The sequence below is a fragment of the Curcuma longa genome, chromosome 21 (assembly GCF_044706935.1).
Source record: "Curcuma longa cultivar G26 ecotype Majalengka, Jawa Barat chromosome 21, ITB_CL_G26_1.1, whole genome shotgun sequence".
Classification (NCBI taxonomy): Eukaryota; Viridiplantae; Streptophyta; class Magnoliopsida; order Zingiberales; family Zingiberaceae; genus Curcuma; species Curcuma longa.
In genome coordinates, this window is record NC_133881.1 from 12,626,688 (window position 1) to 12,648,059 (window position 21,372).

At 33.9% G+C, this 21,372-nt stretch overlaps 1 protein-coding gene across 1 annotated transcript; it reads right to left on the reverse strand.

Annotated features, from left to right (window-relative positions):
- Nucleotides 1–155: 155 nt before the first annotated feature.
- On the reverse strand, nt 156–21,320 carry LOC141814249 (K(+) efflux antiporter 3, chloroplastic). Its single transcript, XM_074702187.1, has 19 exons — nt 21,053–21,320; nt 15,338–15,712; nt 14,921–15,022; nt 14,505–14,585; nt 12,839–12,940; nt 8,877–8,954; nt 8,132–8,200; nt 7,922–7,972; nt 5,525–5,638; nt 5,337–5,438; nt 5,131–5,265; nt 2,174–2,355; nt 1,950–2,085; nt 1,798–1,869; nt 1,620–1,706; nt 1,333–1,494; nt 970–1,059; nt 688–849; nt 156–598 (listed from the first exon to the last, which is right to left on the reverse strand). The coding sequence occupies exons 1-19, from the start codon at nt 21,074–21,076 to the stop codon at nt 305–307; spliced, it is 2,418 nt and encodes an 805-aa protein (XP_074558288.1). The 5' UTR covers nt 21,077–21,320; the 3' UTR covers nt 156–304.
- Between the last annotated feature and the right edge of the window lie 52 nt (nt 21,321–21,372).

A 21,372-nucleotide genomic window follows, 5' to 3' on the forward strand; every position in this document is an offset into this window, starting at 1 on the left:
TAGACTCTTGTTAGATCTTTGGCTATCTCTTTGATGATTATTATTTAGAATTTTACAAGTCCTTTTCTTAAATCTTAGCATCTTCCCCTAATGATTATTAATCACTGTTCGTGATATTTTACTAGCCTTTCTGGCTTCAGTTAACAAAACTTTGCATGCGATAACATTTAAAATACAAGTTCCTATTAATCGATCAACAGTTTCAGTATTTTTTTTTAAAAAAAACAAACTGTACATACGAGAAAATGAAGTTCCTTTCCCAACGCTCTTCAAAATCAAATTATCCTAATAAATCTCATCTGTACTATTTCTGTTGGATAGAATGATCCAACACTTTCTCATCTCCCTGGACTTCCTCCTTTATATCTGGTAAATCAATATCTGAATTTAATTGACAATATCTGACACCATCATCGTCGTCTATATTCTCATACTCATTTTCCAAGCCATCATATGCATCCTGTTCAACTATTGTATCAATGATAGATGGTTGATTGTTCTCGGAAACCCAGACACGATTGGCATCATGGCTGAGTGATTGCTCGTTGATCGATAACTGAGTGCTACTTTTGTCCTTAACCAAGTCAGTCACCCTAACCTGTTTAGGCAAAGTTCAGTTCAAGTTGTTATCATATACAAGTGGAGTAGATAAAATGAAAAGTTAGGCACAGAAGCCAGCATAATCACCTGCATTGGCTTCATGATATCAAGATCACGATCTTCATTTCTGTTCAACTCTTCTTGGGCTTGTAACTCCATTGAATCCCTCACGAGTTGACTCACAAAGGTCACATCATCCGACATGACACCAAACCCTCTCAGTAGCTTTGAGCCAAGTTGCAAACTTGTCTGTATTACGAGGATAACCAACAGAAGAACTTAGTTAGCATAATGCCTAACCATCAGAATAATTTATCATAATGCCAACTAGTTGTGGTTAGAACAAGGTGTTGCTACTTCTTGGTATACCTCAGCATTCTCAAGAATAGCATCAGTAGCACCAGCTTTCTTTAGATCCAATAGATGAGGAACATCCTGAGCCCTTGCATAGATTGGAACCTGTAAGAAGAATATTCATCAGAAAAAGATATCCTGTATTTAGTTGGGACAAACACAGCTTAAAAGGATGTCTTATGAAGTGAAGGCATAGTTTTCCCTTTTGCAACATGAGCACATACACAATAAACAGATAGGTCATTTTTTTTCAAAAAAACATGCACCATGAAGCTTGATAAACATGAGAAGCTGCAGCTTGTATTTTTTAACAATGCAGTTCTCCTCTTTGAAATTATGAAAATGTACATGCTCAAATCAAATAGGAACAAATATTACCGCAGGAAAAGCAAGTCTTATTCTTTGAACTGCCTCAAGTGTCCTACTTCTTCCTGCATACATAACCATGACAGCTTTTGGGGAGGATATACCAGCAGATTGCAAAACTGCCGGTCGGGATCCGTCTCCATACAGTATGGGGAAACCCAGCTTCCTAGCTGCCTGGTTGGAACAATAAGATCATATTTGTTTTTCAACAATTAGATGCTAAGATGCATATAAATGTCAACTATTACAATTGTGAGAATCATTGTTAGTGGAGATGGAAGACTAAGACCGCTTTGTACCTTAACAACCCTTAGATCAAGATCAAATGCAACATATGGCATACCCTCGTCTCCAGCCAAAGGAGTTGATAAAAAATTGGCTAGAACCTGCAAAACTTGACGTCGAGTGTTTAGTGAAAAAGAAAACTACATTTCGATACAAGTTTTGAACCGGTAGCTAGTAGAAACCTTGTGATACCTGGCCCATTTGCTCAAACCCTAGAATAACTATTGGTTCACTTGCATCAAAGCTCACCATGTCAGCAATTTTCTGTAAAGTTTAAAGCACTAAACTAGTAATTGAGAAGAGGCCAATATATATATAATATTGCGCTAGCCCCAAGGACTTACCTCTTTTGCTTGAAGTTTCTCATCAATGATTTCAGCAGCCTTTCTTCCAATTTCATTTAGCAAAGGTGTTAATGCCATAGACAAGACGACAACTATTATGAGAAGTTTGTTCAACTCAAGCGGTAGAACCCCAAGCCTATTTAAAAAGAAAGTTCTCCTCAATCAGAAAATCTAAATTTGTCATCAATTAACACTAATAATTGTATATCTTGCTGACAGCTGACCTATTTGCTAAAGAAAACACCACAAACCCAAACTCCCCTCCTTGTGAAAGAAGCAATCCTATTCTTACACTCTCTTGTAAGGTTAATCCAACACGGGGACCAATTGCAGTTATTATCAAGGTCTTGATAACAATTAACCCTGCCAAGAGGGAAAGTACATTCGGCCATTCTCGGAAAAGAAGCTGCATAGCAGAAAAATTCAAAAAAAAAAAAGGATTAATATTCATAGAGAAGTATCTGATACTCGTACAGATAGACCAATGACAACGTGTACATATATGTAACCTTCTGATGATAGAAGCTGCTAGCAACAGTGGGGAATGTAACATCAATCTCCGAAACCAATAGAGGTGACAAGATTTATAACTTACTACTAAATAGTTAGGCTATATTGCTCTCTTGAATTCAATTGAAATTTCAATCATTGGATAGTTATGTTTCCAGAAGTAATTGTTAGAAATAATTTATTTTCTTATTAAATGACCCAAATTATTTAACTTGATTATGATTTCTTTCCCTATTAAATAAGTCATGTTGTTTGACTTTATTACGATTTATTTTCTCATTAAATGGTCACATTGAAGGGGAGCCTTAGCACAACAGTAAAGTTGTTGTCGTGTGACCTAGAGATCACGAGTTTGAGTCTCAGAAATAGTCTATTGCAAAATAAGGTAAGGCTGCGTACAATAGACTCTTTCCCGAGATTCCGTATTGGTAGGAGCTTCATGTACCGAATTGCCCTTTTTTTATTAAATGATCACATTATTTAACTTTTTATGATTAATCGCAAGGTTTAAAATCTTAACCCATGCCGAGGTTTCAATCTTGGATCAGAACGATACAGTTTTGGTACTGTATCGTGTTAATATAATTTCGATATTTTTTAAATATAAAATATATTAACTAAAAATAAAAAAATTAATCTAAATATTTAAAAATAAAAAATAATTTTAAATATATATATAATGGGATAATTTTATTAGATTTTAATTAAGCCTATTTAAATTATCTCAATTATAGTTGGGAGTTGATTAAAATTATTAATTAAATTAGACCTAAATTTTTAATTTTCACTCCTGTTTTGCGCTCGTGCAACGCATCCCCGCCGCCGCATGAGCCAAAAGGCATCACGCGGCGTTGCGTGAGCCCAACGATGTCTTCGGACTCATCGCGTGAGCTTGACGACACCTCTGGATGCGTCGTGCGGTGGCGAGAATCCCTCTAGACGAGTTGTGAGAGCCTGGCGGGGCCTCGGGGTGCGCCAACACTAGAGCCTTAACTGTGTCAATTTCATTCCGCAGGCAAAACGAAATTTTTCACTTGTATCGAACGAAATGGCTTGAGATTTCATTCCATGATTAATTGTATTATTCATAGTGATGAATGTAAAGACATTGCTCACTTTCATGGAATGTGAGAATGAAAGGTCTAATTAAGAATAAAGAGACAATTAAATGAATGCAATGATGGAATGTGAAATGAAAGGTTGAAAAATTAGTATATTTCTATCCATTAAATTGATCTTTTTCTCCACCGAAAAGATTAATGAAGAGGGAGAAACATCTTGAGAAGTTCTATCATTTTTGTATAGTTGAAGATCAAGGTATCCTTTCTCCTAACATATTGTATTGTGAAAATTTTGGGTATTAAAGCTTATGCAAATGTAAGACTTGATTTTCATATTCATGAAGCAAGTTTTAACACATATGTCATACTGACCATAATTACAATTCTAGGTGGGTTGAGATTATCAGTAAAATAATATTTTTTATGATATCATTAAACACTTGCATTATTGATAAGCAAGAGCGAACAATATAATTTTTATTGATTTGTCCATATGATACAAATTTGTTCTGTGATTTATATTAGTAGAAAAAGGAGCCGCCAAACTAAAAGGCAAACATTATTTTATAGTCAGATCAAAAACAAAGGTTAGCTATCAAAACTTTTTAACTTATCATGTTTGGTTAAATTTGATGGACACGGTAAACAATGTAAACTCCCTGCAAGGATGGATCTCCATGTTTTGTTAGACGATAAGATTGTCTAGGCATCATTAACTTTTGTTCAATTAGCTATTACATATAAGATATTTGCATCTAGAACAAGCATAAAACCTTTAGGGCTGTAAAATCATTGTGAAGTCATGATCCATCATTCAGAATTTCAGTTCAAAATAGTTTTTTTTTATCTATAAAAGTAAATATATATTCAACTGCAGAATATATATGACTGACTATAAACCAACCCCAGTTAACCAAACAAGACAATTATAACTATTCACTCTATATGACAAACATAAGCTCGATAATTATATTTTGCATTTAGAGCAAACCAAAAGCAGAACTTGGGAATCTACAACGTTCTTAGTGAATCAACAGAAACAGATTTTTTGAAAGTTAATGCAATCGTGGTTCATTGAGAATGTGCAAAATTCAATTACATATATCAATTAGCAATATTTCCCAAGTTTATAAGAACTTCTGAACAGGCAAAAATAACATATACTCAGAATAGAAAATGAATGTTTTGTCACCGGGTCAATCTCATGGCTCATGGCTAAGTTGGAACTTTGATTTTATTTTGCATCAATAATGATATGCAGTCTGTTTAAGAAAGTGTATTAGAGAATTGTGAAGGTTGACAATTTACACACAAAAAAAAAACCTCTTGTATGAGCATTTGATATGCATGAGGCTCCATCAGTACCAAGGGCATGTGAAAAAATTTACAATTGCAGCCTTTATCCTCAGCAAAGAGCCCATGCTAAGTGAATTCCCCTCAACAGCAGTTGATCAGCAATATGTGAGCTCAAGAAGTTAAAATTTTGTAACTTAACACAACAGTGTACCAATATATTCAGTTAAAATTATTGATGGTCCATAAGTAACTCAATTTACTGAAATGAAACAACTTTTGCACATGCTAGATATAATTCAAACATTTGCAAGCACCTGCATGTCAATCGATGTCCCAGTGGTGACAAAAAATAGTCCAAGCAGTAAGCCTCTGAAAGGTCTTATGTCAGCTTCAATTTGTGTCCGGAAATTTGTTTCTGCCAGGAGTGCTCCAGCCAGAAATGCTCCTAGCTACAGGAGACAATGAGAAAAGAATTTGCAGACAAATGAATTCAGCTAACTATAAATTATTCATAACCTACCGTGTCGCTGAAGCCTAACATTTGGGTAAGAAGAGAAGTCCCCGACACTGTAAGCAAACACAGAGCAACAAAAGCTTCTGAACTCCTTGACTCAGCAACAACCTGTATTAATTAACTAGTCTGTGGAAGTATCCTGCTGACATGATTGGATTAACAAGAAAAAGTTATGTATATATCAATATTCATACTTCAAATATACGCCTGAGAAGATATTTCCCACCAAGGGAAAGAAGGCCAAGACCACCTAAAGCTTTCAAGCTCTCAGCCGCTAACACTGGCCAAATACTTTCAGTTGAAAGGTTCTGAAATTAAACATCAAAAGAATACTTATGATGTGCATGTACTTTTATAGAATCATGTCAAATGAGCACTCAGTTTCCATTAGACAATATGAATGAGATGACAATGATACGCAATCAAACCAGGTATAGAACAGGGAATTTACACAAGAGACAGCCTAAAGCTGAATAGATAATTTTTCTTTAAAAAAAGAACAGACTAACAGAACTCAATCTCAATATTGAACTTAAGATAAAATGAAATGTATGGGCAAGAGATGACATTCGCCCATTTGAAAGTGAACCAATAATTTTTTTTAAAAAACAAAGGACTAGGTGAAGAAATAGCTAAAAAACCCTGAAAGGGACCAATTTGATAGAATACAATGGAACACATCTTGTGGATAGGTTTAAATTAGCAACATGAGAACAATATTTGGACAGAAAATCATCATCATCTAGCCAGTTTAGTCCCAACTATTTGGAATTGGTGATGCATCATGAATAGATTGTACCGCTAACAACTCAACTCTTGACAAACGAAGAGTGAAAATAATATTATTAAACATAAAATGATCTAACACATTTTATAGGTAGAAAATATAGTATATTTGTAAACTCACGACTAGGTTACCAAAAATAGAGATAAACAACTTTTTTAAATTAGATAACAGAATTTATTTTTAAAAAAAAAATGGCTTATTAAATACTCTAATTATGTCTTTCTCCTCATGCTCCATCGAGCAAAAGAGCGGGATATTTTGTCAAGTCATATGATGCCTTAGATAAGTGCAAGTCAGATGATCATCGATATCTCCGTAGAAGATGATTGTGGTACCTCTAGTAGAATCTCAACAAATAAGTCAGGTTTCATGTGTCGTAGGTCTTCTATGATCCATGTGCCATCTATATCTGGGAGTCGTTTCTAGCACACTAAGTATTTTTTAGTACTCTGATGAGGACCTAGCACTATATGCATATCAATGACCATCTCAAAAATATTGGTTGACAATGACGAGGAAGGAAGAGCCAAACCGAAGTGGTCAGAGCATAACTTGTGCACAAATGAAAAAAAAAGCGGGATGTTCATCGGTAAGATATTAGATACATTATATTAAAAATTGGACTAATGTTTAATTCAAGTGGTAAATCAACAACATAAGCATTAGGATTTATTTTTCTCACAATATGGAAATGACCTAGAAATTGAGCATGAAGTTATCTATGGGAGTTTTTAGAAAATTGCTCAGGGTGAACACAGATAACGACATAATCTCCTATATGTCCATTTGTCTACAATGTGTATCTACTTGAATTTTATAAAGTTCATTACACATTAAAAGTTTCTCCTAATATAGATGTGCATCTTTTGAAGACGTTCACAAAACCTCACAGTTGACTCAAAAGAATAGCAAGCAATAAAACCAAATCGATGTCACAACAAGCTTTAAGACCATAGGCAACATTAATGGATTGTACCCATAGAACAATTTACAAACTCAACAATGGGTAAGACAGAATCCCAAATCGCTAGTTTTTCCCTACCGTGCATCTAAGCAGATTCTCTATAAGTTTTTGAGTGAAAGGCATACGAAAATCTGAGTTATGTTCTAGACAATTTCTGAAGGGTATTTCAAAACTAATTTATCGAAATGATACATTTTGGCCGTGTTGCCCAACACTATACGAGATTTCAAAACATGACAATATAAAATACAAACGGTTGTCAATTTTTGTATGCCTTTGATCTACAAGAGGGTTATTTTTTTTCAATTGGTTTGATAAGTTAATGGAAATAGCTACCCTTTTATATTCAAAAGGGTTATTGATGAAAGTTGGAACACTCAGGCCTCAGCATAGCCTCAATAATATAAGAGCTTTGCATCAGTAGTCCCTTTTTACCAAAACCACAGTATTCACTCAAGAAAATGTGCATGTTAGATTGGTATGATTAATAAAGAGATCCAATGTATGTGTTTGAAGGGAAATAATAACTTAGCAAGATATGCTAATTTTATAACCATGACATGCATAGTTGACTACATGAAATTGCTTATCCCAATAGCTGTAAGTCTTTTGGCAATTCAAAATTTAGCCACTAAGCTTCTTTTCATTCAGTCAATAATCATAAATGATCAACCAACCTTTCATTAAAACCCAAATAGAGTTCGGTTAAAAGAGAACTTCATTTTCTTATGACGGTCCTTGGTAAAGTACGAAGAAGATACCAACTAGAACATTAATATTGCTCATCTTATGGACATCTCCATGTAGCAGTTCTTAAGCCTACATGAACATCAAGTTTACCTGGCTCTCGAGCACTGGTAGAATCACCAATAAAGGAACAACTGCAATGTCCTGAAGTAATTGACAAAAGGTAACATCAATTGAAACTCTCACCGCATAATAAACAGAAATATTTTCCAAAAATAGTAGCATAGCCAAAACATTCATGAGAAACATACTAAACCAAGGAAATGCATACAAGAGAAATCATACAACAGGAAGAATATGAACCTGCAGTAGAAGAATGCCTAAAGTTGCAGAACCAAAACGGGTTGGGAGCTCTCCTTTCTCTGCAAGAAGCTATGCAAATGAATTGCAAGATTAGAGAGATGAAAATATCTCAAGTATGCTAGCTTAGATATAAAAATAGAATAATATAATCTCTTATACATGCAGTGTTATGCTTTTATTGAGAAGCCAAAAGTGAGGTGCTTCAACTAGCATCATGCCAGAGGAGGAGAGTGAAGGAGGAAAGCTTTAAATGAACGGTTCTTTGTACTTCCTTTTGACTTCTACCTTTAATTGATGTGGCATTGTCATATGCTAAACCCTAAAATCACTCATATCATCTCAAATTATTTTCTCTTTTTATTATTTATTAGATTTTATTATTTATTAAGGCTACAAGTAACTAATATCAAATATTAATATTTTTATTTATCATTTCCAGTAACTTTTCAGATAACATCTTAGCATTCTTATCTTAGATTATCCTTTCAAATATCTGAAAGTGAAATGGCAGACCTCTGATCACGTAATTTACAGATAAGGCATAAACCAACAAAACAACAAAATATACATCCATGAGAACTTATAGAACTAATATGTCACGATAGCAATCCACACAGATAACTATGGTCATATTGCTCAGCAACAATCAAATTTTTCCTATATTTGATTTACAATTCACACATATGATGATGCATTAGTTTACCTCAACAAATAACTAGGAAATATGAAGTGGTTATAAGCACACCTGTAGTACAAAGGCAGAAGAGGATAATGAAAGGGCAGCTCCAATCACAATTGCTTCATCAATGCTTCGGATATTAACCTACATTGGAAAAGAAATTTAGGGACTATAGAAAATCAAAGGCAAAGTAAAGCTAGTTGATTATGAATTACTAAATTCAATTACTGTTATATTCTAGAAATTAATTAAGAATCAAATAAATATAATTAGTGATTAACTAGAATTTTGTGAGATTAAATTATAGTTTTACAGTTGAACCAGGCGAAAACAGAACCCAATTCTTAGTGGCCTTTAGTGTAATTTTTGCATTTAGATGAGTCGATTCATGTGGGGATCAATCTAATTTTGCTTCAGACTCAAACTAGACTTGAATCAACTTTAAATCAAAGGTTTTATAGTTGACCAATAGTGAATCAAGAAAAATATCCTTTATTTTTCCTCTTCCTAATCCCAAGAATAAGTCTCGAACCCTCCCTCCTCTCTATTCATGCGACACAAGGTGGTTGAGTTTTTAATAATATGATTTTGATTATTTTAAATATCCCTTTATTTTTCCTCTTCCTAGTCCCAAGTAAAATCTTGAACCCTCCCTCCTCTCTATTCATGTGACACAAGGTGGTTGAGTTTTTAATAATATGATTTTAATTATTTCAAATACCCCTTTATTTTTCCTCTTCCTAATCCATGAAAAGTAGGAAGCCTCCCTTATCCTCGATGTTCATATGACATAAGGTGGCTTTCGACGGTTTCTTTGCCCTTTCTTGCTTGTTTTCGCTCGACCACCAACATTGTCACGTAGTGTCATCATTTGAACCCCACCTATTGTGATTCTTCTTACCCTCCGACTACGAGGCAGTTGCCCTTGAGCCCCACCTCTTTTTGCCCATGTCTTGAACAAAAGCCTAAGATCATGATGTTGACGCAGCCTATCTAGCCTCCATCATTGCTGCTAGATCATTGTTGAGCTCCAGCCCTTGTTGGCCGTGTTTATTCGAGTAGCCTTGCTACTACTTGACTTCACCGTCCAATTGTTAATACTGCCAACAACCTAGGTGAGCGATAGTACCTTCCCTATTCCTTTTCTCATCTAGAGTAGTCCTAGCAAGCCCTCATGTCTTACCTTGTCAAAAGAAGAAGCAATAACCCCTTCTTCCTGTCCTCGTGAAGCAACACCCTTCTACATATAGCCACAACTATAAACCTTTTACCTTTTTGGAAAGTAAGAAAGTTAATTCTTGTATGCTGCCGTAAATTTCTTGGGTTTGTGATATATTGTTTAGATGGTGTGGTGATCATGGTTGTTATTGGTTAGATATTACTTAGAGAACCTGGCAAGGATCAATTATTTAAGTGTGATTAAAAGTGTCTCAATGGATCAAGGTAGACACTCATCCCTATTTCTTATTGTAGGCCGTCTCTGTATGGTTGGGGCTTGTAGATCATGAGTTTTGTTGTGATCTTTCTATTTGATCATCTTTAATTAGATGTTTAGCTACATAGAGATGGTTAACATTAAGAGACAAAAATGATTGTGATGACGATACATTGAGGTTAATATATTAGTTGGTTATTCAATTGTGATTTGGTATTAAATAAAGGTTTGGTTTTTCGAAGGGCGATTGGTTAAAAATAGATTATTGGAGTGCAACCTTGGGTCGTGTAATGATTGTTGTTTGTGAATATGGATTTCTAAGGATAATTATTTCAATCATTTAAATGATTAACTATGATAAAAGTCATTGTGAGAATTTTGGAGTGTAAAGTTAATCACAATATGTGTGGTCTTGTGAGTTGAGGTTGTGTTTGAGGATAAATTGTTCAAATTAGAAATTTGATGAATAATTGAGGATTAATCTACAAAATGTGGATGGTGTGGTAGCTTCAAGAATTTCTATCAAGTTATAGATGGATACTTGTGATATCAAAGGAGAGGGTGATCTTAGATGTTTATAATCATACTAGCTAATAGGTTGGTCTAGAGTATATAACTCACATTAACTAGTTGTTATGTTTGCTTGTGTTGCTCTACTTACATTATAATTACTTCTTTGCTTATAGCATATTGATATTCATAATTTGCATACATGTGTGACTTGATGATATTATGTGGGTATGCAATAGTAACATGTTGTACCTTATATCATACTAGAGTTTATTTATGTAGCTATTCGTGCAACTTTTTATAAAGTACATGTGATTCTTGTGCTATTTATGTTGATGTATTACACAGTTTTATTTTACTATTTATTATTTTTTTAATCCAAGTATCTAGCTCTTCGAATAGACTAATCATGGATATGACCGACCTCGTCGAGTGCCATGAAAATTTTCCATTGGTCACCAGGGTAAATATGAGAAGCGCAGATAGGTCCTAGCGGATGACTCAGCATTACAAGTGATTCGAGCACCACTGGCGTATGAAGTGTCCTGTATGAGAATCAAATCCTCGTTGCATGGGAGCCCGTCCACATTCTATCATCGCACCAAGCCCTGGGAGTACAGTTTTATTTTTGTTGATCATTGATAGAGTAGAAGAAAGAATATCACACGTTAGAACATAACCCTAGGACATATCATGATTGGATAATTTTCTTGTGAATGTGGATTGTATACCATGTTTTATTGTGGATAAACCTTTCGGCACATTAATATTTCAGTTTATTTGTGCGTGGTCTGTCAGCAACATAGCACACTCAGACTATCGTTAATAGTCGCAAACAAAAGCACTGCTCTCTATCACAAATTTATCACAAAAAAAGGGAACGCAGAGGATTATGCCTATAGGATGGTGGATTCCAATCAGTAAATGTGGAGCTCTTTGAGTGAATCCTTGCATTATTTACTTTTTCATTGTATGTTTGCTTGCGGTTTATGTTATGGTTTTGTTATTTACATTGATGCATTGTGGTTTGTGTTATGATTTTGTTATTTACATTGATGCATTATTGTGAACTTTGATGTTATTAAGCCTTATTTTATACAACTCATGTTGCCCTTTATGTTTGCTTTGCACATTTGTGCTCAATTTTCTTATATTGCCCCTAGTTTCAAGTTAGTTGCGCTAGATATTCTTGGATGATTGTTGCTTCTTGACGGAGATATAGATTTCTTACTTTGACATGGATTTAAATCACGTGTACCAAGGGAAGTCTATTCTTTGATGGATTGACCTTGGACGGGGAGTAACATTTACTTTTGAAGTTGTTTTGGCTATAGTTTGTACTTTATACCATAAAATCAGGTGAATTATAAAAAAAAAAATCTCAATCAAGAAGACAACCATAATATGACTACTAATGATAGAACATTATTTATAGAGGATTAATATTTTTACTTCAAAAAGAAATGTAGAGCTTTGTAGTATTATTATGATTCATTATATTTATGGTCATTTTTTATATCAAAAGCAGCATGAAAGTAGCAACAATAGTTTTCATCAGAGATTATAGAAATGATAATCAGTAATTTATTTACATAAATCTTAAAATGTCAGTTTACATTGAAAACCTATGACTGTCATGAGAAACAAGCTGTTCCAAGTTCAAGAACACGATTTAACTCAGAAAAGAAAGAAAGAGAGAATCCTCAAAGTATTTTTTTTCCAAATTTCTCACCGGTTGAGTCCATCACAAGTAGAAATACTCAGTTTTCCAAAAAAAAACAAGTATAAAAAATCCCATTTCTTATATTCAGCTTTTCTAATCATATATATAGAACAAAAGAGATGCGGTTCAAATTTAGGGGTAAAATTTAGGGCTCATTTCAAAATTCCAATCATTATCATGTTATGAAAATTTTCCCACTTTGTGAGTTTCTCTTCATGAGATTATTGCTAGTGCTACATCAGAAAGTTTGGGCAATATGCTCTTTCAGACAAACGGAACTAAAGCATGATAATGATTTTAAAAATTGCAAAATGGTCTTCATTATACAATTTTATCGAGGATCTGAAAAGGACACCTCACCAGATCCGGCCGTGAATTAAAAAGAAACTGCAAAATCTTTGTTCCAACAGCTGCATTAGGAGGAAGCTCAAATGCTGTAAATGCAAGCGTTGATAGTACAACCTTCAAGATATAGGATGGGAAATATGGTGGTCATCAGTACATGTCGATCTCCTTGGCTAATATTGATTTTCAAGTAATAGCATAAGAAAGCAATAAGAAACTATCATGAAATTAAAAAAAAAAAAAAAAAAAAGACCTGTCATGAGGACCATCTTACAATATACTACCAACTAAAAAACAAATCACGACTCAAAAAGAATTTTAAGTACAATTTTTCATAGCATTTAATACTTGAGGGGACTTAAGAAATGATGTCTTGAATATGATAGCAATAGTCTATTTCAAATAGGATTCGAACAAACCTGAACCAACTCAGCAGGCTACAGAAACCTAAGTCCAGCAAGAGAATCAGAGGAGAGAGATTTAGGAATTCTTCAAGGATGAGACCTTTTCTCCAAAACTTTCCTAATTTTTCTAAATAAGCCACGCAAAATAGTGAAAGATAGACACCAAAATTCATTGTACTATTCCAAAATCATGGAAACCTGATGATCTTGAATGGACAAGCAGAACTTCCAAAATCATATGAGGACATCTTACTAAGGAGCATTCCTCCCAGTCAATTCAAAAGAAAAGAAAGACACAAAAGACTCATTCTTTTACGGATGATTTCCAATGAAAGGAACACATGTATATTCAGGCTAAAACAAGACCACCAGTTGCAAATACAAGTGACAGAGGCATGATGGCAATCAGCCATGGTTTAAAATCTTATTCCATACTAGGTGAAATAATTGAAATGTATTGCTGTGTCAATGACTATTGTATTATGCCAACACTCGACACCTCTTGACATGCTAATTTACAAGTTTGGTTGAATTTCTTCACTTGTACATTCAAAGGGTTGGATAAAAAAGCTCACTATGTAAGCATCCACCAGAACCATCACAATACTTTGATTTAATCAAATGATCAATGCCCAAGGAAGGCCCCCTGGGAGGAACCATTCCCAAGGAAGGCCGCCTAAGAGGAACCATTCCCAGTTCGTCCCTCAACCAACATGCCCAAGGAAGGCCCCCTGAGAGGAACCATTCCTAGTTCGTCCCTCAACCAACATGCAAAGGCTCACTCTTTTTGCAAGAGCAGCTCGAGCAATTCACTAACAATCATGAGTATGGGGTTGGGATATACATGCCTAATCCTTAGAATCATTCTTCTCAAAATTATTCATTTTGCCAACTTCCCTTCATATATTGTTCCACGGGCTAGAGATCGTCCACCTTGGAGACTTGATGTGGTTATTAGATATTTTATTGAATATATAGCCTTAGTTTGTTTGGTCAATAGTCCATATAAACAAAAGTTCACTTCTGACTTATTTAAGCTTCTTGATCTATCCTACTTGTTTCCATTTTATTTATCAAATGCTAAAACAAATATGACTGCTTGATTCTTAGAGATATAAATGTTTTCTTTCTAAGATATTGGCAGGCAATTTTCCATCCTTTTCCTTGGAACAAAAAAGGAATATATGGATTGGTAGCTTATTAAAATATCAAACATTAAAACTCAAAAAGAAATAACAAACTATAAATCAATAGTAAATAGTGAAAAGTAACCACACCTGTGTCAACCCCATTCCAAAAGCAAATTTTGCAAGAGCTTTCAGGCGTGCAAGTGAAAGTTCAAGGCCCATCTCAAACAACTGCAGGTACATGGAAAAATAATAGATCACTATGTAGTTATGAATTCTTAATGATGAAAATTGAACATCAATACGGTTGAAATGGACTCTCCATGACTTGCTTAAATTCAATTTATTAACTATATATGTTCCTTAGTATGTCAATCACAACCAGAAAAAACACACTCCGAAACTGATGAACCTAAGCAGGCAACTTATATCTTATTTCCTAGGTATCTAAGCTAGTCAAGAACTTATATCAGGCGTCTTTAGGTTCTCCATGCAAACATATTTTCATTTAGAAAGACAATAAGTTCCGATATAAGTTTTATATCCAAGAAAAGGAATGGGCATACCAGGAAGAGAATTCCCCATTCTGATAAAAGTTTAACATCCAGGAGATTTCTAATGAGACCAAACTGATTAAGTACTACACCAGCACAAAAAAATCCAAGTATCTGCACATAGACACAAAGAACAATATTACTTATTCTGAAGGTAAAGAACTAGTCGTATTTTTCAAGAAGAATAGAAAATGAACAGGCATATATGATAGTCTTGCTGACCCTAATTAACCATTATTCCTTATTAATCAGGAAACACTAATAACTATACAACGAACTCAGAAATCCTCTTGAAAGATGGTAAGATAAAAACCTGTTTATAATCTTTTTAGTGTTTCCTGATTAACAAGAAGACTCATTAATGAGAGAAGCATAAAGCAACAAGGATATGCATCTGGAAGTAAATGAGATTTTGAAAATAATTCTTACCGGGCTAGCTTTAATGATCCTGAATGCGGGTACAACCAGAACAGTAACAGCCAAAAATGTGAGAGTATCAAAACCTAAATCATTTATAACATCAACAGCATTAGCAACCTCAAGCTGTGCTCGTATCTGAAATCTTAGGCTATAAGATTTTCTCCCAATGTAGCCGTAAAATCCTCCTAGGTAATCACTTTTTTGCGTTGACAAGAAATGGTAGCCCTGGGTTACATCCCTTTGTGTCAACCCTAGATGGCAATATGTGCGGAAAAATCTTGAGGACTGAACATCCCATTGTTTCTTGCAGTAGAGTGTATTCAATCGGACATTGTAATTAGAGAAAGCTTTTATTGGATTTTCCCAAGATCCAAGCAAACTTCCCTACAAAATTGGAGCAGATAGCATCAGAACAGTATGTTTAAGGAACAGTTTATCCACACCATTACTGTAAAATGAAATTAAGATCTACAATAAAGGAAGACAAACAAGCTCATTCACGGGAACCAAGAGCTAGTGTTAATTGTCACATACACCGGTAGACAAAAATAACCCCAACAAAGCATGGACCATACAAGAATTTGATTGCCTTCCAAATTTTCAGCCATGGATGAACATTTTTCTGAACCATTTCTGACAGTTAAGGATAAATGGCCTGTTTAGACTCAGTTTTATGGTAATCAATAATTCAACAACAGCAATAACCAAGCTTTATTCCACTAGATGGGTCAGTTATACGGATTCTTTTATGTCATTGGACTCTATTCCCTTCTATATCATCAGTTATATTTAAATAAATTTTATCATGTTTTATTGCTGCTAACCAAGTCTTTTTTTGTCTTCCTCTTCCTTGTTTAGTTTCACATCATTTAACTGAATCATTTATTTGTCGTCTAAGTACATGTTCGTACCATCTTAAACATGTCTCTCAAAATTTTTCCTCAATAAATACAATCCTGACTTTTCTCTGATATTTTCATTTCTTATTCTGTCAATCCTTGTATGTTCGTATATCCACCTCAAAATCCTCATCTTTGCAACTCTCATCTTTTGCTCATGTGCTCAAATCATAGTCCAACATTCAACTTCATATAACATAACAGGTCTAACCGTCATTTTGTAAAACTTTCCTTTCAGTCTTAGCGTTACTTTATAATCACAACGAACATGTAACGCTTTCTTCCATTTCAATCATCCTGCTTGTATTCATGGAAGACATTTCTCAATCCCTCCATCGTTTTACAAAAATGATTCTAAATATTTAAAAATCTCAGTTACAAACAACTAGTCATCTCCTATATTGATTATCTCATTACGTCTAACATTACAACAACTAAGCCTTATCCCACTAGGTGGAGTCAACTATCTCATTACGTCTAATATTGCTAAACTTAAATTCCATATATTCTGTCTTTACTTTACTAAGCCTAAAACTTTTCATTTTTAACGTTTCCCGTTAAGATTTGAATTTAACATTTACTCCTTCACATGTCTCATCTACTAAAATAATATCATCTACAAAAAACATACACCACAATATCGTATCTTAGATGATGTAACCTTATTTTTATGGGAAACACTTCAGTTAATATGCTTGAAGTCTTCACTCTTATCATTACATTATCATACATCTCCTTAATTAGTTCAATATATATTATATTAACGCCTCTCTTTTCTAGAATTCTCCATATAATTTCCTTTTGAACTTTATCATAAGTTTTTTCTAAATCGACGAATACCACATGCAAGTCTTGCTTCTATTCCCGATACTTTTCAATTAGTTACTTGAGAAGCTGTATAATTTCTATTGTCGACCTTTCAGACATAAATCCAAATTGATTTTCGATCACTGTGGTCTCCATCCTTAGTTTTTATTTATTACTCTTTCCCAAAATTTCATGGTATAACTCATTAATTTAATATCCTTTTAGTTTGCACAAGTTTATACATTTCATTTATTCTTATATAAGAAAACTAGAGTACTTACCCTCCACTAATCAAATATTTTTATAGTTTTTAATATCAAATTAAATAACTTTGTAAGTCATTCAATACCTTATTTCCCTAGACACTTTCATATCTCTATCGGAATATCATCTAGTCCAATTACTTTTCCATTGTGCATTCTATTTAAAGCTTGTTCTACTTATGAAGTTTAAATTCTACAACAAAATTTAAATTTTTATACTGATTTAACCTACTTAAATTACCTAAGTTAAGTTGATAACTTAAATGTTCATTAAAAAGTTAATAAAAATATATCTTCAGTCGCTTTTTTATTTCCTCATCATTTAATAATACCATATTGCATTCATCTTTAATACATTTTATTTGAATAAGATCCCTTGTCTTTCTCTCTCTCATTTTAGCTATTCTATAAATATCTCTTTCCCCTTCTTTTATATCTAATTTTTGATATAAATGTTCAAAAGTTCATTCTTGACTTTATTCACTATTTTCTTGGTCTCTTTCTTTGTTATTGTATATTTTTTAAAATTTTCTTCATTCTTACAAATGTATAATATCTTATAGATGGTTTGTTTTCCCTTCAATTTCTCCTTTACTTTCTCATTCAACCATTAAGATTCTTTACTAGATGGTGCACATCACTTTGACTCACCAAGTACGCTCTTAGCTACTATTTCAACTTTGATATCATCTTATCCCATGTCGTACTCGAGTCGTCAAATATTTCTCCTAATGCTTGTACTCCTAGTCTTTTCTTAAATATATTTTGTTTTTCATTCATTAACTTCCATCATTTAATTCTAGAAGTCGTGCATATTTTTCTTCTATTAATACTATGTTTAGGGCATATATCCAATACCACTAAGTTATGTTAGGTCGTTAAGTTTTCTCCTAGGATGACCTTGTAATCTTTATAAATCTTTCTATCCTTCTTCTTAACCATAAAAAGTCAATTTACAACTTATTATTCTCATTTTTTAACGTGATCAAATGTTCTTCTCTCTTCTTGAAAAACGTATTAACTAGTATAAAGTCATGCTATCGCAAAATCCAATATAGTTTTCTCTTCGTTTCTTATTCCAAATCCATAACCTCTCATGCACCCTATCATTTTTCTCATTTTTCACTCCTACATGCTTATTTAGATCTCCTCCTATTAAAATCATTTCGGTTGACGGAATATTTTGTAATACCTCATATAGGTCATCCAAAATTTAGATTTGGTGTATTCATCTAATCCTACTTAGATGCATATATTCTAATTACATTAATAGTTTTTTCGCCATCACTATATTGAGAGATATAATCTTATCCCTCTTTCTAACTACTACTTTTTCATCCTTTAGCGAACTATCTATAACAATATCTACTCCATTTTTTATTTTACTCCTTTATGTATACCATAACTTAAAATCTAAATTCTCTATCATCTTTGTCTTTTCTCCTACCTATTTTGTCTCTTGTACACACAAAATATTAATTCTTCTCCTAGTTATCGTATCTACTATCTCCATTGATTTACTAGTGAGCGTTCTTAGATTTAATTTTTCAAACCATAGACAATTAATTTTCCTATAATATTTATTTTTATTCAACATATGGTGTGAGAATCTTACATATTTAACACTACACTCGTGTTCTCATGGAGATGAAGCAGCCCTTGCCGAGATGTTACAATCGGACCCTGAACATGTTCCTTTCAGGAATTATTTTAGCATTAGCACAATAGTTTGATGGATTCATTCATTGAACATTTACCTGAAAGTCAACGCTGACTAACAACCTAACGCGCAATCCTCATCCTTTTTCATCCAAGCTTGGGACCAACATTGGTGGGTTTGGCAATCAATAATTCAACAAAATCATAAAATAAACTTAAGTTTTCGGGTATCTAAGAATTATAACTAATAATCACATAAATGAAAACCTCCTAGGGAATAAACTTCTCAGTCAATCTGTTAAATAGTACTAATCTTTCTCCAACAATGGTTTATTCATGCTCTAACTGATTCAGATCTCCAAATCATTTTCAACAAAATGCAGAGACCAAAGTGGTAACTTCTCAACTTATAAAAATTTTATGTTCATCTAACTTAACTAAATTTTGAGAAATAACTCATATAGAGCCTCTAATACTGGTAATTGCCCAAATTTGGCCCTTGTGTTCCAAAATTCAAATGAGACCTCTCTTTTTCTAGACTAAATTACCCTCTATTCTTTCACCAAAAGCTTGATTCCTTCGAAGCCATTTAAAAGTTGACAACTATAATTAGTCAAAATAGGAGCTGATTAAGGAGTTGCAGAGAAACAGAAATAGTTAAGGATTTTAATAATCTATTCTTGTAAGGAGGACTTGGTATCAAGAAGGAGAAAGACACTGAGTAAAGATTGGCATTACCTTGAGAGGCAAGGAGAAAATGTTAGAGAAGGGACTGAAAAAGTTCTAATACCTACTCATCGTGAGAAGGACTATGTTTGGTTTGCTATGTGAGAGATAAGTTGGCAATATGAAAGAACAAGAATAGAATAATGTAGCTTGTTTTAATGTTGAAGTCAAATATAGCACACGAAGCTTTTGAGATGATATGGATCAAGACTCTTCTCAACGATCTCAAGTATACAACTAATCAATTGATGGTCATGCACTATGATAATTAAATTGCTACTGTGCAGGCAGCTATATTTTTTGTGAACACACTAGACATACCAAAATTGATAGTCATTTCATCAAATATGTTCAAGGAAATTAATATTTCACACACCACTTCTAAGGAATGTTTCATTGAACCTATTAGTGGGATTGATTCTCTGTTTTATGCAACAACTAATGCATGATAGATATATCTATGCTCAGGCTTGAGGTTTAGGGGAGAGAATAAATGGTCTCATTATTTATATGATTTATTTACTTATTTAGGGCAATGCTTGGGACTTTATATAAACAATAACAAGAAATTGACTGTGAATCCTAAGCATTTCAGATCAGGTCATATTTATTAAAGTTATATACTTGTTTTTATCTGAATATTTTAACTTTCAATCGTGCTATGTAGAGTTTTTTTTCTCCCTCTACCATTCAGCCTTCACTATTCAACTTATCTACTTATAGAATTTATCAGCCTTTATGTTTGTACCATTTTAATATGTTTTCTCATCAGACATTCTGTGTGTTTTAATTGTATTGTTCTAATAATTCAAGTGCAACTTTCCTCGAGACTAAATCAATGGTCATAGCTGATTTAATAGTAGCATCCTTCATTGAAGTAGAATCATACCGTGATGGTGTACATGATAGCATAAATGGTATACATGAAACAGAAGAACAAATGAGATGGAAAATAACCATCAGTTAGGATCAAAGCAGATTGTTGAATATTTTAATCAGGATGCTTCAGGTTAATTAGTACTTAGCACAGAGACAATCAGAAAATCACAGTAGTTATCTCTATGAATTGCTGTGTGCGTACGCTCAAACCTACAGGCTGGTGTACCGCTACTCGAAAGCATTATTCAGCTACACCTTTTTCCAAAACACTAGAGAAACGTAACTAAGTGACCATGCTAAAAGAAAGAAGTTTTGCATTCACCTTAATGTGTTTAGGTTTCAATGTGATCGTTCGCAGTACAAAACCTATCCTATCAAGAAAAACTCACACAAACAACTACAAAGCCGGTACAAATTCACGCCTTCACGTAAACAGAGCACAAACTCGAAAACGCTAAATAAAGAAAAGGCAAAGAAGTAATCGGAATGACCTTAAGGAAGTGGCAGTCGGTCATGGCTTCGAAAACTCGGCTGAAATCCAATCGAGAAAGAATAAGAAATTATCTCCGTTTAACCTTCTCGAAGAAGAATCAGGACTAAGAAGAGGTGACGTTCTAGCGCTGTGGCACCAACTTCTCATGATTAGTGTGACCGGAGGGAGGACATCTAAGGCCTCCGTGGCTTCTCGGCCTCCGGCTCAAATAATCTGGCAGCAGGGGAAGAAGAGGACAAGAGGAGGAGGGAGAGGTGAGCAGACAGCCGCGCCGCCATTTAGATTGGTCGACTGGGTTTCCGCCACGAGGAGCATGCG

Bases quoted from the DNA above. Each gene is read 5' to 3' on its own strand.
- LOC141814249 (XM_074702187.1), bottom strand. From the start codon at position 21,076: ATGACCGACTGCCACTTCCTTAAG. The intron at 8,955-12,838 runs GTGAGGTGTCCT...TTTCCAATGTAG, and splicing joins TTAATTCACGGCCGGATCTG to GTTAATATCCGAAGCATTGA. The intron at 1,707-1,797 runs GTATCACAAGGT...CAAGTTTTGCAG, and splicing joins GGTTTGAGCAAATGGGCCAG to GTTCTAGCCAATTTTTTATC.